General features: G+C 46.3%; 1 protein-coding gene across 6 annotated transcripts in view; it reads right to left on the reverse strand.

The window, feature by feature from the left end:
* Positions 1 to 2,277: 2,277 nt before the first annotated feature.
* Positions 2,278 to 15,206, reverse strand: part of LOC142582905 (beta-mannosidase-like) — a 301,465-nt gene continuing 288,536 nt past the window's right edge. For all 6 annotated transcript variants that reach the window (XM_075693024.1, XM_075693025.1, XM_075693021.1 and 3 more), the window contains 5 exons: positions 15,088 to 15,203; positions 11,306 to 11,453; positions 9,093 to 9,307; positions 4,751 to 4,942; positions 2,278 to 2,818 (listed from right to left, as the gene is read on the reverse strand). In XM_075693024.1, the coding sequence (XP_075549139.1) occupies positions 2,561 to 2,818; positions 4,751 to 4,942; positions 9,093 to 9,307; positions 11,306 to 11,453; positions 15,088 to 15,203 (929 nt within the window). In that variant the 3' untranslated portion in view covers positions 2,278 to 2,560. The remainder of the gene's footprint in view (positions 2,819 to 4,750; positions 4,943 to 9,092; positions 9,308 to 11,305; positions 11,454 to 15,087; positions 15,204 to 15,206) is intronic.

A 15,206-nucleotide genomic window follows, 5' to 3' on the forward strand; every position in this document is an offset into this window, starting at 1 on the left:
TTGCTTTATTGCGTAAGCTAAGCGCTTGAAAGCATACTGTTACGGTGCGATCAACACACAGATGAACGCGAGGTCTGGCAGAGTGGTGAAGACGGCGACGAGGACGCTTGCACATGGGCCGGGTCAGACGTCTTCTCTTGCCCTAGCTTTCTTTGTAAATATTTTGTAAATATATTCTTCGCCTACATCTCGCCTCCGTCACAATATATTTGTTCCAGCGGGAATATTTAGGCACCGTTTGTTGTTGCACTGCGAAATTTCGTAGAGAACAAATTCGACCACCGGTACACTCTAGGTGTACCGGTGGTTGCACTCAAGGTACAGGTACAATCTAGGTGGTTATATGTAACGTGATTCGTTATGCGTGCTATCCAGACAGCAGGAGTAGCAGCAGCCACTGTCAGCAACGTCTAAGATAAAAAGCCGCATACAATTAAGAACAGCTAAGTCATACATATGTTAGCGGGTTCCCTTTGGAACAAGATGATTCGGAAAAAAAAATATTCGTTTTAAACTTATCTTCTGCGACAGCTACTCTGCTTAGATAGCGTATATTGCATTTTCATTCACCATCGGCATCGTTTAGGTGTTATTTGGCCCTTACAGTCTTATAGAACGTGCAAGAAATCGTATACATTTTCTATCGACTGTTTATAAGCTAATAACGTGGTTTGTAATGGATGTTGACACAAGGCATTTTTTTTTATTTTGTTTGCGACGTCCAAGAAATAGACTTGGGCTATTAAGGCTAGAGTTTGAATTTTTGCCACACGTGGTGCTTTGACGTACACTAAACGTCGTGCATATGGTTGCTTTTCGTATATTGCTCGCCATTGAGATGCCATCGGGAATGCAACACATACTCGCGTTTAGTATGTTGCGTTCATTGGTCGGCATCAAATTGGTGCCATCGTCAACCAAGTCACCACCACCCTTTTCTCAGCAGCAAATCACCATACGGACACTGCGCTATAGCGGCGTGTGTTCAATTCATGGCTAAGGCGATATAATGTTCACAGGCATTAGCTCGAAGCTACGTGGCGCTCGGCCATTTGTGGGTATCGCGGGTAGATTTCGTTTCAGTAAGCCTTGGTTGAGTTTTGCATTATTATTAGTTACAGCGCGCATTATTAATAGAGACGAAACACAGCGCTTGTGTTTCCTCTCTCTTTTTCGTCCTTCTTATTAGTGCGCGCTTTAAGTAATAATAATGCACATGTACCAATTCGCCCAGCTAGCTACCGTACTATGGTTAAGAATAATCATCCTATGGGGAATGTTGTTTTTCTTTTTCACGACCACTTCAACTATTTGACGCCACAGTTGGCCCATTACCCGTAAACGTATTCAGCCTTGCCACTTGATACAACTTGAGATGCTCTTTTTTACATTAGCGCAGAAAATTATGAATGCCATAACAAGTTCCCGTTCAAAAAAATGTGAAGCAACTGGCTTCTTCGTTTTCATTTACCAGAAAGCATGGTTAAATAGCGTTGTAAGCCTTGCGCAGTAGACAGTACTTGTGCGAAACATTTTAGACTACCATGTAGATAAAACAGTCTAACCAGGATTTCAGGCTTGCTGAAATCGTTAGAGAAAAACTTTAATCAATTATCAATAATCCCTCGACGGGAAAGCTTTATTCTTCTTAGCGACAACTTTAATCCTACGCTGTCAATACTTAAAAAATTTAATTAAATTACGGGGGTTTTACGTGCCAAAACAACTTTCTGATTAAGAGGCATGCCGTAGTGGGGGACTCCGGAAATTTGGACCACCTGGAGTTCTTTAGCGTGCACCTAAATCTAAGTACACGGGTGTTTTCGCATTTCGCCCCCCTCAAGATTCAGCCGCCGTTCTCGGGATTCGATCCCGCGACCTCGTGCTTAGCAGCCAACACCATAGCCACTAAGCAACCACGGCGGGTTCTGCCAATCCTTGGCCATAACAGAACTGAGTACGTTTACTATTCGTAAACGTACTCAGTTCTGTTACATGCTACAATTCTAGTTGCTGCCATTTTGCATCAGTGAACTACATCATAACAGATGTTAAGATTTCGCAGGGCATTCAGCACGTCAATAATTTTTTTTAAACAATATGGCGCGACTTCACACATACCAACACGCATGGGTGAATAGACAGTGCTGTAAGCCGTGTGTACTATAGTGTATACTTGTAAGAAAACTAAATCAGTTTAACCGCTATTTTCGGCATCCCGCAACCGCTAGAGAATAACCCTGGCCACATGAAGGAGTTTCGAATGTGGAAGACATGTAGTTGAAAGACCTTTTTAATACGCCCGTGTTATCAACCTAAGTCGCTGCGCTTGATAAAACTTTTGTTGAAGTAGCACTTAGCGTTCCTAAGCACAAATATGCATGTTCCCGAGGTCCACGTTAACGACACGACCGAGTAATTAGCCCTACCAACAACTTGAACTGCACTTGAGTGCCCATGAGTAATAACTTCTGTACACGACTGAACACTTAAGTGCATCGTTCACTGCAGTGGCAAGGTAAGTAAATGCGCTCCCGTATTTTAAACGCTTAGGCTGGCGTTAGACGTTGGAGTAGTCCGTAAGCGAGTTGACTGTAAGGTTCTGCTCAAGCTCAGTTGTGGTAACGTTCTGGCGTGTGTAAAATTGCACGGTAGTCTTCGGGTCCTTCAGCAGGAATCCGTTGTCGGAGAAGTGGCCGCTAACATTGTGGGCATTTAGCCACACAAACAAGGCGACGTTGTCCGCTTGCAGTTGAACATCGAAGACCTTGAAACCTGGCATCGATGAAGATGACGTAGGCCCGCTGACGTTCGTCACCTGAAAAATTGCACAGAAACCATCAAGGATGGTTGTTAATGTAAGCGCATTACTGAACGCTTCTAGAAAGCTATTTGCTTCATGTAAGGAATGGTGCGCTTGAAGGCGTAAATTTGTTGCAGTGAGGACATTTAGGTAGCGTATGTTGTTTCATTGCGCAATGCCGTAGAGAATAGGGCCGTTAACAGCCGGTATGTAGCGGTAGTATAGGTGGCTATGCATATAAGCCAATTCGTTATGTGTGTGTCATCTGCCGCTGCGCGAGCGCCGTCGTGGAAGGCGACTAGCGCCCTCCCTTTCCACCACAGGAGTTCTCTTTTGCAGCCACCAGAGGGGAGATATGGCAGCGGGAGAAAAGGAGGGCTGTCCTTCACGAGCACTCCACCACACCATGCAAACCATCAGGCGTTTGAGAGCTCCCGCAACGACAGCATGGACATCTCAAAGAGCCATGATATAGTTGTTCAGCGTGAACGCACCTCGTAGCCCGGTTTCGCAAGAGTATGTCCTCATTGCACCGGCGCTTTTGTATCGGCAATGAAAGAACTAGCAGCACCGAACCACACGAGAACGGGAGAGAGAGCCAAAGAAAGTTATTCGAATTGAAAGTTGCAGTTTTAAGGTTTAAATGTTGTCGTGGGAAGGCAGGTGGTGAACTTTATTTCGGCCTTGCAGGCTGCCAGAAAAATATTCGGCGAACACGTGGCCAGCAAAATCACGCTACATATACGAAATCAGAAAGCGAGCATGTGTAGAAGTTAGTAAACCTGTTAAATGAACCTGACCGGCGCTGGAAAGAGAGAAATTAAATTAAAATGCCATCACAGTGCAAATCGAATCTTGTTTTCCCGAAATTTATTTTTGCAAGCAGCGCCTGTATTCACAAAAAGCTTTTACCGAAGAATTGTTCGTAAGTGAAAATATCAGCAGATGCGGAAGCTGGACATAATATTCAAGGCGGCCAGAAATGGCAAAGAGCATGCACTTATGACCAAAAAGCATTAGGAATTTCGCCCCAGTTTCTTACACCGTAGGGAATTTTATATAGATTAACCACGATAAAGAAAGTTCCTTTCAGTCAACATAAACTATTTAGGGTAAATTTTAGAAGACCAAACAGTTCTCAGCAAGATGTAGTTCACGAATGTGATCATGGCATGGTGGCATCAGACATACCGGTCGCAGTTTTGTTTGCAAAAAAGAAGAAAAGAAAAAAGGGGCGGAAGAGAGAAAGATAGAGGGAGGGAGAGAGATAAGACTACAACTGCTATTGAACGAGGCTGCACTCAGAAGGTACTGCAACAGTGCTGGAGGAAGCTTACTGTACTAGTTATAAACATTGCTCGAATAAGGGTTCGATTACTGCTTATCACGTCAAGTCTCCATTTTCATTTGAACGTCTCTTTTGCTTGTAATAAAGTTAGAGGCACAATCGGCTCATGGGGATGACAAAATGACTTGAAGTATTATACTGACACTTCCATCAGTACGCCTCGCATGATTTCAATCTTCAGTTATTGTCATCATAAAATGCAAACATACATGCTAATTATCTTTAACTATTAATAGCACACCAGCTTATAGGGCCATAAGATTAGACCAGTAAATGCAAGGAAAAGTGGCAAACAAAAATATTTACGATGATGAACGAAAGTTGTCTTTTTCGCACACAAGGCGTTTCAGAAGACCCGTCGCGGGCGCAAGGCGTTGTTATCACCAACAATGATTCTAGAAAGCAACGCGGATGCCTCCGAATATGATTAATTTTACGCGGCTCCAGCGTTCTCCAAACCAAACAGTTCAGGCAATAATATCTGGCGCATCGTAGTTGCGCATGAACTGGTGATGACGTGACCGCACACTACTGAAGCTGTGCTCACATACTCATAAAACAGTAAAAAGAAAAGGTATCAGTAAACACGAAGCTCATACGTTTATCGAAGATTGCGGCAGCCTAAGGTTCTTCGGCTCTTCCAGAAGCAGGAATGTGTCGGGTGCCAGCCTAGATCGGCTGAGAGGGTCGGTGAGCGTGAACCAAAGAAAGCAGGTAGTCTGGTCGCAGACATCTTGCTTCCACAGATCTCGCATTTTGTTCGAGTACACGTCAGTCGACGCGGCTTCAGCCTGAGGAAAAAAAAAGAACACTTAAAAGAGTAAAGGGGCATAACTTATCACATATTTCCAGTGAACGGGCCCTAGCTGTGTCTACGGGGGAGCTCGCGAAATGGTGTGCTGTAGTAACAACGCAATAAGTTCCCGTGTAAACTGATTTCCGCGCTACAGCACGTAGCCGCGCTTTCTTTAAACATTAAACCCCGTTGTCTGCTGCCTTGTCATTCTACACGTACAACTCCGCGTAGACTACAATGGTTGTTGCAAACGTACAGAGGCTTCGTGGAAACAATTCGTAACCCTCTGCGGAGACAATGCGTTAGATCTTGTAGGACTGCGTCATTGAAGATAAAACTCATTGACGGTTTTTTTTTTTCGGGGATGTAGTAATGCAAGATGCGTTCTGACCGGCAAGGTATTGCGCGCGCTACATGTGCATCAGATTTGATGCTTCCTTAATTTCAACTGTTTTACCAACACGAAAGACGCATGACAAATGTCAACAACAATAGAAGTAGAAATAGCCTTTCTTTTTGTCGCCTTATAGCATGCGCCTGTAAAGAACTCAATTTCTGAATCACATTAGAAGTGAAGTGAATGAACGTTGCTTCTAGCCTTTCTCCGATAGTTTTGTCGTAGCGGTGGCCTAATTACGCTTTTCGCACAGAAAGAAATCCGAGGTGATGAGCGAGGACACGAGACCTCTGCCACTGAGCTCGTCTCTTTGCACTCCGGCTCCTGTGCTGTAATGTTAGACTCGGCATGTCGTCCTTAAAGTATCTCGGTCCTCACGTTTTTCCGCAGTGAGGCTATGGACTCTGAGAGCGACGTCACCGTCGTTGAAGGCAAAAGCTTGAAGCGAAAACACCCTCAGGTTGACTAAGTACTTGAGTAACCACCTCTCCGCCATATTATTTGCTCTGACTTGCATGACTGGTTACGTGTCTCTCGACGCCTCGAAGAATTTGAATCCTATGCACAGGCAGATCCGCAATGCCTGGCTTAAAGAAGTGGCTCTTGAAAGCATACGTGAAATGCGGTTCAATATCAGGAAGAATATAGATACAATTGAGGTAACGGTGCAAGCCACCATAAAAAAACTGAACACTGTGCGCATACTTGCGTATGTAGAAGTCCACTTGGTTATAGTGTATGATAATTGGACAAAGGCAGGAGTCATCTGTGACGTGGTCCTTTATATTAGCGACAAAAAGTTGTCCCCCCCCCCACCCAAGAGCTGCTATCTTCACCAAACACAATCATTGACTTCCACCGCTTGGGCCGCTCGACAGGCGTTAAGGTGCTTTTTTATGGAAACACCCCGGCTGCAAACGTCAGGGTGGGTTATGTGAGGCATTCGTTGCATCATTACGTGCCCCGACCACTGCAGTGTCGCAATTGTTCAAAGTGGCGCAATGTAAGCGCTGCCTGCATTGGCCAGGCGGTGTGCCTCCGCTTTGCAGGCAACATTACCAATCATTATGTGCATTTGAGGCAACAAAAAATTGGAGGACGCTTAAGCTTCGCCTTGAAGAGTGGAACGCGACAGCGTTCCCGTCGACCCGCCAAGGTGTGTAAGACAATGCGCTCCGGCACAGCGATCACTTACGAGGCGCCCCGCGTCGGACTTTGCACCCACCAATCACGCGGTGAGCGCCGAGCAACGCAGCGTTCGGCGCGGCAACGAAACGTGCGCCTGAGCAAGCGGAACGAACCAAAGAACTCGGTGTCTCTGAGGAAGAAACGATCTACGCCAGCCAAACGTCGTGATCGGCACGGACAGCCGGACCGCGACGCGCCATGAAGGCCGACGCGATCATGGGCCTCGATGGCATCGTCCTCTATTTCGCTTGGGCGCACCACGCAGACGCATGACTCCTCGGAAGCAGCTCGGCACACATCGCAGGGGACGCTTTCCCACCAGACGCGCTACGGCGCAGCGATCACGTCAGAGGCGTCCCGCATCGGACGCTGGCTCCACCTAGGAATCGTGCTGTGAGCGGAAGGAGGAGCCGCGTCGCCTAAACAACGAGAGTTCGAGTGACGCACGCTGGAAGTTGAATCGGGAGAGAGCGAGAAAACTTATTAAACGCAAGGGTAGTGGGGCATCCTCTCACCGGTCCCCGCGCGGCCCGAAGGGGAGAAGCGGGCGAGTGGTGCGCCACGTGTCGGGGCAGCGCCGCACAATGCGAGGAGGGGGTCTTCTGTGTTTGCCGCAAGATGGCTCTGCGTGTGCGCAGAGCGGAGAAGAAATGTAGCGGAAACGTAATTTACTACTCGTGCAACTGCGACTTCTGTAAGTTACAGGCTCATAATTAGCGATATACACCGCAGTATAACTCTCTCTCTCCTACCATCTTTCATCCCCTCCATCCCGCTCCCATGTGTAGGGTAGCAAACCGGTTAGGCTACACTGGTTAACCTCCCTGCCTTCCTTCTCCACTTTTTCCTTTCCTTCTACGGCACGTTTCTAAGGCGACACCGCATTCACTAAAATCGCTTTTGTACCGCTTTGAAGCAGCGAACTCGTGGTTGAGTGGTAGCGTCTCCATCTCCCACTCCGGAGATCCTGGTTCGATTCCCACCCAGCCCATCTTGCAAGTTGTTTTTTATTTATGAAGTGCCTCCCGGGATTTCTCGCTCACGGACAACGCCGCCGACGCCGACGACACCAGCTTTTCTGCGACACCAGCTCCTTAACGCTCTCGCGTTAAAATGCTGGAACTGCCCAGGCACATATGAGGCAAACTCTAACGATTGTCCAAAGATAAAAAAGGACATTACAATGCTACATTACATAAGCATGAAAAGTTTGGCGTACAAGGATGCGGCGCAGTTTGCAAGAGGAGGAAATGTTCGCGTCTTAAGAAAACTCAATATCATAACCGGACCCCCCTGGCTCCTATGCATCACGCCGGTCCAGCAGGAGTTGGCTAAAACCACGTCGGGTGAATTTTAGGAGGCGATGCATAAAGTCAACAGTGCAAGCCTCGACCTGAATGCACGGTCACGTTTACCATCGTGGGCTGCCGAATATTAGCGAGAACGAGAAGAGCACTTTGAGACGACACCATCGGACTTGGTCACCCAGGCGATGCTGCACCAAATAATTCATGCCCTTAAGGAGCTGTTGCCTCACTGAAACACGCCTGTGGCGACAACAGCTGCGGAAAGCGCGCCGGTCACAGACGGTCTCCTGGATATGCTCCAGTAGCTTAACTCCTCTCCGCCAAGGTGGATATGTCGCGCAGTGCTTACGCACGTGTTTCACAGAAACAGTAGACTGTGCAACAGCTTTCATCACTACCTTCGTCATAACAAGCTATTTCATTTTCTTGCCATTTCCCTGTCGTTCCCACAAATCCTCAGCGTGGAGTAGCAGGCTATAGGAACGTCACTGTGGCCGATCTCTCTACCTTTTCCTCATTAAAGTTCCTCTCTCTCTCTCGAGCTACGGCAAGGTGATTAAACATTGGCTTTCCGAAGCTGCCGATGACATGTCCTTCAGAAACTCCTTTGGTAGGTTCGTCCTCTGCGCTTGAAAGAGCGTTGCGCTTTGCATGCATAGCAACCAATATCTACAACGTGTGCAACGATAAGACAGCTTTACTTCCTTACACTTTTCAGTTTCACCAGTTTTGCCAACTACCAGCCAACCACAGGCCAACCAGCCCGAGTTTTCTCACCGGTGCTCTCGTTATGAAAAGCAAGACGAGAAACGGTTGTAAATTAAAGTAGCAGCAGTGTTGGTAAGACTTGGTGCAGCGCATGCTTAGGGCAAGCGAGAATGTACGGCAGCACACCGACCCATTAAGATTTCGAAGCTTCTACACAGCAAAAGAGAGAGTTACAAAAGTGCTGCTACGTTAGCGCAGTTCGTGAGTGACAAAGCATCTTCCTTTTGTCTCCAGGCATAAATAGATCGGCTATGAAATGATTATCACGAAGTCATTCTTGTGCCTCATATTTTTCAAAAAGAAGAATCACATGACGCAAGAACATTGTTACATCGTCGTAGTTCATGACAGCGTGACACGGCATAGCCATAAGCCCTGCTGTTTACGAATGCGTTTTCGAGTACCCCCGGCACACGCCCGGGCTAACCCGTATTCGGGGCGTTAAAAAAATAGCGCACGATAAAAAAAAATCCAGTGCAACTTGCCAGCGTCACGTTAATTGTAGTTGTAGCAACTGGCCTGAACGAAGTCCACTTGTACTGCGTAATTGAGAGCTCTGCCGCATCGACGGGTGTCAGATTGTCGTTGATGGCGTACACAGTTAATTTACCAGTCAAGTGGAAGATGTAGGGAGAGACTATAATGGGACTGAAAAACTTCTTCGCAAAGTAGTGCACCATTTTCCACCGCCCACCGTATTCTGAAAGGAAAAAAAAAAGAAACGAATGAGAAGGCCAGGACAGGACAGATTGAAAATGCGGAAACTATGGCGCATATTCGCAAATAATTTTCTGTGCTGAGGCAGATCGGAACAATACTGTATTTTTTATGTTCGAATAAATAATGAAGAAAGAAAAGAAAATGTACAGGTACTGCTCAAAGGTGGTGGCGAATATATCACATAATATGAGCAAAGTTATTACGCAGATGAGCAGATAAAAAACAGTTCTGACAAAAAATATTCTTTGAAGTATGATTCAGCAGTCGAAACTTTCATGGAGGAGGACGATATATTAATTCAGATATTTTAAATACGTTTCCACACAAAACTGCGCTTTCGAATAAGGGTGACTTCTTCATGGGGAAGGTGACGCTTGTTTTAACATGAAGGTCTGTTTTATTAGAGATGCGATGGTATTTACGATGCATCTCGTACAATAAAGCAATTCATAAGTACAGTCGTTGGCCATCAGTGAGAGTGGCCAGAATATTACGGAGTTGGGTTTGGCAATGAAACACTGGTTTTGTGTCTGAAATTCATCCTTTCGGATTCGCCTCCCCATTTTGTCATTTGTATTATTTCCAAAGCACGACATTGTCAGAAACTCAAATGTGTCAGTAAACATATTACCATGTAGATGGCGGACCCTAATGTTCCATCTTAAAGGGCAACATACAAGAGTGAATTATTTGTCTAGCCAGTTAATATATGTGTATAGAGGATTTCTTGGAAGCAATAACCTTTCAGAAGCCCCTCTAAAAGGTTTCGCAATAATGAAATTTGTGACAGGCCCACTATGCTGCTTGGGAATGCGCAAGCTTTAAACAAGATTTCGCAAATGTTAAGCGTCAGGCACTGTTATATAAGTGCTTGAGAGGCACATTAACGGCCCAGGTTATTTTGCAACTTTACCTCTACTGTTCTTCTTTTTTTTTGGGGGGGGGGGGAACTGCCACACGGTTAATGAATTCCGAGACACTGTTTCCGGATTGTCCGGCCAAAACAATTTCAACCGGCATTGCTGTTTGTATTTTGTCCATCATAAAGGGCGAATGTCTTCCTCGTTGAGTAGATACAACTAGAAAGCTTTCGTGAAACCTTGTAGTACAATTCACGATACCATTTTCTTATTATTTCATAAGGCTTAACTACAAAGAGCCACACTTCGTTTATAAAAGGCCCGATGTTGGAAGATTAAAAAATAATTGTAATCGGCTTGGATTCCAATCAACGAGCACTTATATCACAGAAATGCAGCCACAACGGCCGGGAGTTCAACATAAGACTTTGTTCCTAGAAGTAAAACATCGTATAGCAAGTGGAAATCGCAGCGTGCAAAGCTTTTCTCATGCGATACCCGCTTGTGATTAGCCAACGTTCTTCGCTTGCATGCTGCCTATAAGGGTTGACAGGAATTGTGTTCTTGCGAACAGTTCACACACGCAAACTTTTCTTTAAACTTTAAACATAGATCTACGTCAATAAAATTTTTTTTAAATGTTCATTTTTATTTCTGGCCACGGAGAGCACATTTGCAGAATAAAGGAACTCTTATTTGAAATAAAACCGATTTAATACCAGAGAGTTAATTAGTAATTGATTTGATGAACAATCCACAACTGAAAACTCACCCCACAATTGACGAATGCTGCTATGGGCAATGTGTTAAGTTTCCCGCGCCTAAAACATTACTTCGATGTTTCAAACTCAGCGTAGCATATTGTGATGTTGTTGAGCTATGTTGAGCTATGTTGAGCTATGTGACGTTGTTGTGGTACGTTAGGCATTAAATATAAGCCTTCGATCGTACGTTAATGGTCGGCGTTCGTTGCTAGTCTTAACTGAACGTAGTGTAAATTATTTTGTTTTGCTTTTGTGCTGCGCAAGACGAGCCACGTGACTCCATAGAGGACACATTGGTGGTACTAGGGTTTTTTGTTTTGTTCGTAAGCACGCATTAACGTACGAGGTCCTCACCTATGGAAGCCCACGACGGTGCCTGCCATATGTCGTTCAGCTGCCAGTAGAGGAAGCCCATGTTGTGGCCTTCGCCGTGCGGACCAATGAAACTCCTCCAGCGTCGAAACGTCTCGGCAGCGGTCCGCATGCCCATCGCCTGGTTGATCTGCGCAACCCGCCATTTCCCTCAACTGCTGCTGTCGCTTCAGTACTTCGTTAAACGTGAGAACCATCACTGCTCACATTTCCTTTTCACGGTGGCACACGCAAAACAACAAACAAGAAAGCAAGGACAATAAAGCTCCACTAGAAGTTCTTCATGAACGAATGTCTCGTAACATCTGGCAGCAGTAAAACAGTCCAGCTCTTCGTCCGGCACGTTGATGAAGCAGATGCTACCATATCCTCTTCCCCCTCTTCCAACGATTGACTGACTCGAGCCAACGTAGACTATTATAGAGGAAAGAGATGGATTTCCTTAGTGTGTGAGAATTCAGTCCGTTTAGAAATAGCTACCAATCAATTATTTACATTTTACAACATTTTTAAAGCGAAAGCTTTACTGGCCGCGAACTTGCGATTTCGCCGTGGCGGTGCTCCGAGGAGGCACATGACGTCACAACGCGCGCCTCGCCGCAGATATTTCTCTCTCTCGCTCCCTAGTCACTACTGCGCATGTGCCACTAGTAGCACCAAGCCACAGGTGTTCCGCCCATGGAGGAAGGAAACTGAGGAGAAGACCTACCCCCTCCGCGCGCTAGAAGAAAAGTGTGGAGGAAATGACGTAGTAGGTTCTCCTTTTTTTCCTGTTTTTTTTTATTTCTTCGTTGTAGCGGCCACGCGTTTCGGGCCACAATGGCAGCCTTGTTATGGTTCTGTGCGCTGACACGTGTTGCTCCGTAGGTTTCGTACTGTTGCAAAGGCGCCGTGCGGGCAGGTTTGCGTTGGCCTCCGTCTTTTGTTGCTCTGTGTTATCTGGACCGTGCTCTCCCGGATGTTGCTGTGGCCAGGTGGGACAGGAGGAGCTAAAGTTCATGAAATGAACGCGCATGCAACGCTGTACGCAATGTACCGCTCCCCGGCAATGGCAACGGAGGAAGGAATATCCGCGGAAAATTTCGCCCTCTTTGGCGGAATCATCCTAAAGTGCCATTGCAGGCCGAAACTGATGCGTTTCAGAATCTGTACAATGAACGCCTTGCAGGTCAGTGATTCCTGCTTTTGACAGCGCATGGTGCATTTGCGGCACGTAGAACGTACGTTATGAATGCATAGTTCGTGTTCAGTAACAACTTGCTTTTGTGCATATTAAAACACATGTTGCTTAACTGTTGCTTGTTCCTCGTAGTATATTCGCGAGAGCACGAAGTCTTTTAAGCAGAGCGCGTTCGAGGATCATGCACAAATGCACAGGTGTGCCTCAATACACATGCTGATAGAGCATTACTTAGAATATGTGCATTTTGCTCCCCTCGGCACCGTGCGCCGGCAGCCGACGCTTCGTCCTGGAAGATGGGAAAGAAGCGGCTTCTTTGACTTAAGGAACGAATCCTCTTTACCGCAGGCGTACGTATCTGTGCGCGCCAGAACCGCACGGAAGTGAACATATTAGCGGATGCGCTTATGTTCGCCTGCGAAACGGCTGTTCCATGGTCGCACGTAGGCCGGTTCCGCGCGCGTACTGTTCTGCACCATGCGCCGGCTATCGCAAAACTTTAGTTCCCTGAAGCTTCACTTACTGTAGGAAGAAGGCACCTAACATCGCAGTCAGTGAATCTAAACGCGGAGTCAGAAATGACATTGTGCCTCCTCGCCGGCGCGCTGTCGTAGTGTGCATTGCCAACCGAAGTTTGTTCAATAAAGCACGACGATTCCTCAAGCCACAACGAGAATATGTGTTTTTGCTCATAAACTCCAAATGGATCGCAAATAGGTCCGTGTGTCGTACGTGTCTCCAGTGCGCGTTCTTGCAGTGCAGTGAGAATGCGTACATTTTATTCGTATCGCCTGGCGGCTAGCTCGCAAGACCGTCTGAGAGCCCCAGGAAACCCGAGCAGAGAAAAGCAAGTAGAAGGCAGTGATAAAGGTGGCCTTCTTTAAAAAAAAAGACGCAAGAACTGGGCAGCGGCCGGTACGTGCGGTTGATGAGAACAGTTCAGTTGGTAGGCCTTATAAGGCATGCTTATTTTCATAAAAGCCGGTAAAATCAGCCGGTTCGACCTCACGGCCCAATTTGCGAAGTTCATTAGGAACTTCTTTCAACATGACTTCGGCAACGGTAATGCATTGAGACATCGCGATTGTTTAGTATTGCTGCGAAGCGCGCGCGTCCGAGAAGCCCGGTTACGCGCAGCGCGGCGTGGTTTCGCGAGAAATGTAAACAAGAGAGGAGAGCTGGCCCGATAGGCGGAGCAACGCCACGAGCAATGCCAACTTCCGGCTTCACTTTAGCTTCACAAAGAGTGACGTCAGGGCGCCCCTCCCGAGTTTCCTTCCTCCATGCTTCCGCTAGAGTTACTGTATATGCTACCACAGGTAGCAGCATATACAGTAACTCTAGCTTCCGCCGCTGCGCAGCGCCGCGCCTTTCCGCCCTCGCCGTTTGGTATGACGTGACACCGCGTTCCTCGTCGTTGCGCTAGCGTCCGCTCGCCTCGCGAGCTGCGTCGCATGCCTGATAACATGTCTGAAGATTGAAAAGGATAGCTCGCGCGCCGCAGCCACAGTTGAGGCGGCAGTATGGACGGCGACGATTCTGATAAGCAGAAGGAGGCCTGGAATCGACATCGGAACGAGATGATGAGCAAACGAATCGCCCAGGAAAAAAACAAACAGCGCACCGAACGACTAGCTAAACGCCGCAACATAGCTAGACAACCAGACTAACCTGGACTTGCAATCAAGATTAACCAAGGCTAACCATATACCTTAGCTTTCGCTACTTTTATTCTGACATAACCGAGCTACGCCACTGCCAATTTTTGAGAAATCGATACATTTTTGAGAACTCGAGAGGACAATCAGAGAACAGCTTTTAACGAAAGGTCGTGCAGGTCGCCATGTTTTATATTTTTCTGTAAGCCGATACTTCACTTCCGTCTGACATACTATCTCAGAAACTCACTCAAAAACCGCGTTGCCTCTTATCAACACCCCAACACCCAGTAAACTCGACAAGGGACCAACCTGAGAAATATTTCTGTCTTTCAAAACACACGTCCTGGTTAGGTATTAGGCTCACAGCCTCCTGTGTGTGACCCTTACTCCAGTGTTGATGTTTGCAAGAAATAAATACTTGTATCTTTACATCCTGTAGTTTGTAGTTGATATCATACATTGACTCATCCTACATAAAAAAGCAGTATATGTGACAATGTGAATTACTACACGGCTTATGCTTAGAGTTCACAGAACCCTAAGCGGGAAGACCAATGACCCCTTTGTTACGGGTCATAGTAGAATGTCGGCTTTTAAGATTCTTTCGCAGATACGCACTCATTTACATGACGCCTTTTTGAAAGCAAGTGATTGTTATTATAATGGTTTTAAAATTATTTTTATGCGACCTTCGTTCTTCTCGTATAACATGCATGGTGCAAGGTGTTTACAGGAAGAAATAATCGAAACTATGACCTTGCTTTTACTGTAACAGTCTACCTGCACTAAACTTGAACTCAATGGCAGTGACTAAAATAAAATTAAGAAAAACGAATGATCTAGGTACGTCTTAAGCAAAAGATTATGATACGGTAAATTTTTGCTCTAGCATTCTTAGTGTTGAGCGCTAGTAACTGACTCACCTGACTCAGATATGACATCATGTCATAGGCCTTGCTCGTGTCTTTGATCCTGCTTGTCAGAATTATCCCATTTACCTTAAAATGTGCCGTAATGCCGTATTTGACGTATATGTCTCCTG

This window comes from Dermacentor variabilis, chromosome 5, assembly GCF_050947875.1.
Source record: "Dermacentor variabilis isolate Ectoservices chromosome 5, ASM5094787v1, whole genome shotgun sequence".
In the NCBI taxonomy this organism is placed as follows: domain Eukaryota; kingdom Metazoa; phylum Arthropoda; class Arachnida; order Ixodida; family Ixodidae; genus Dermacentor; species Dermacentor variabilis.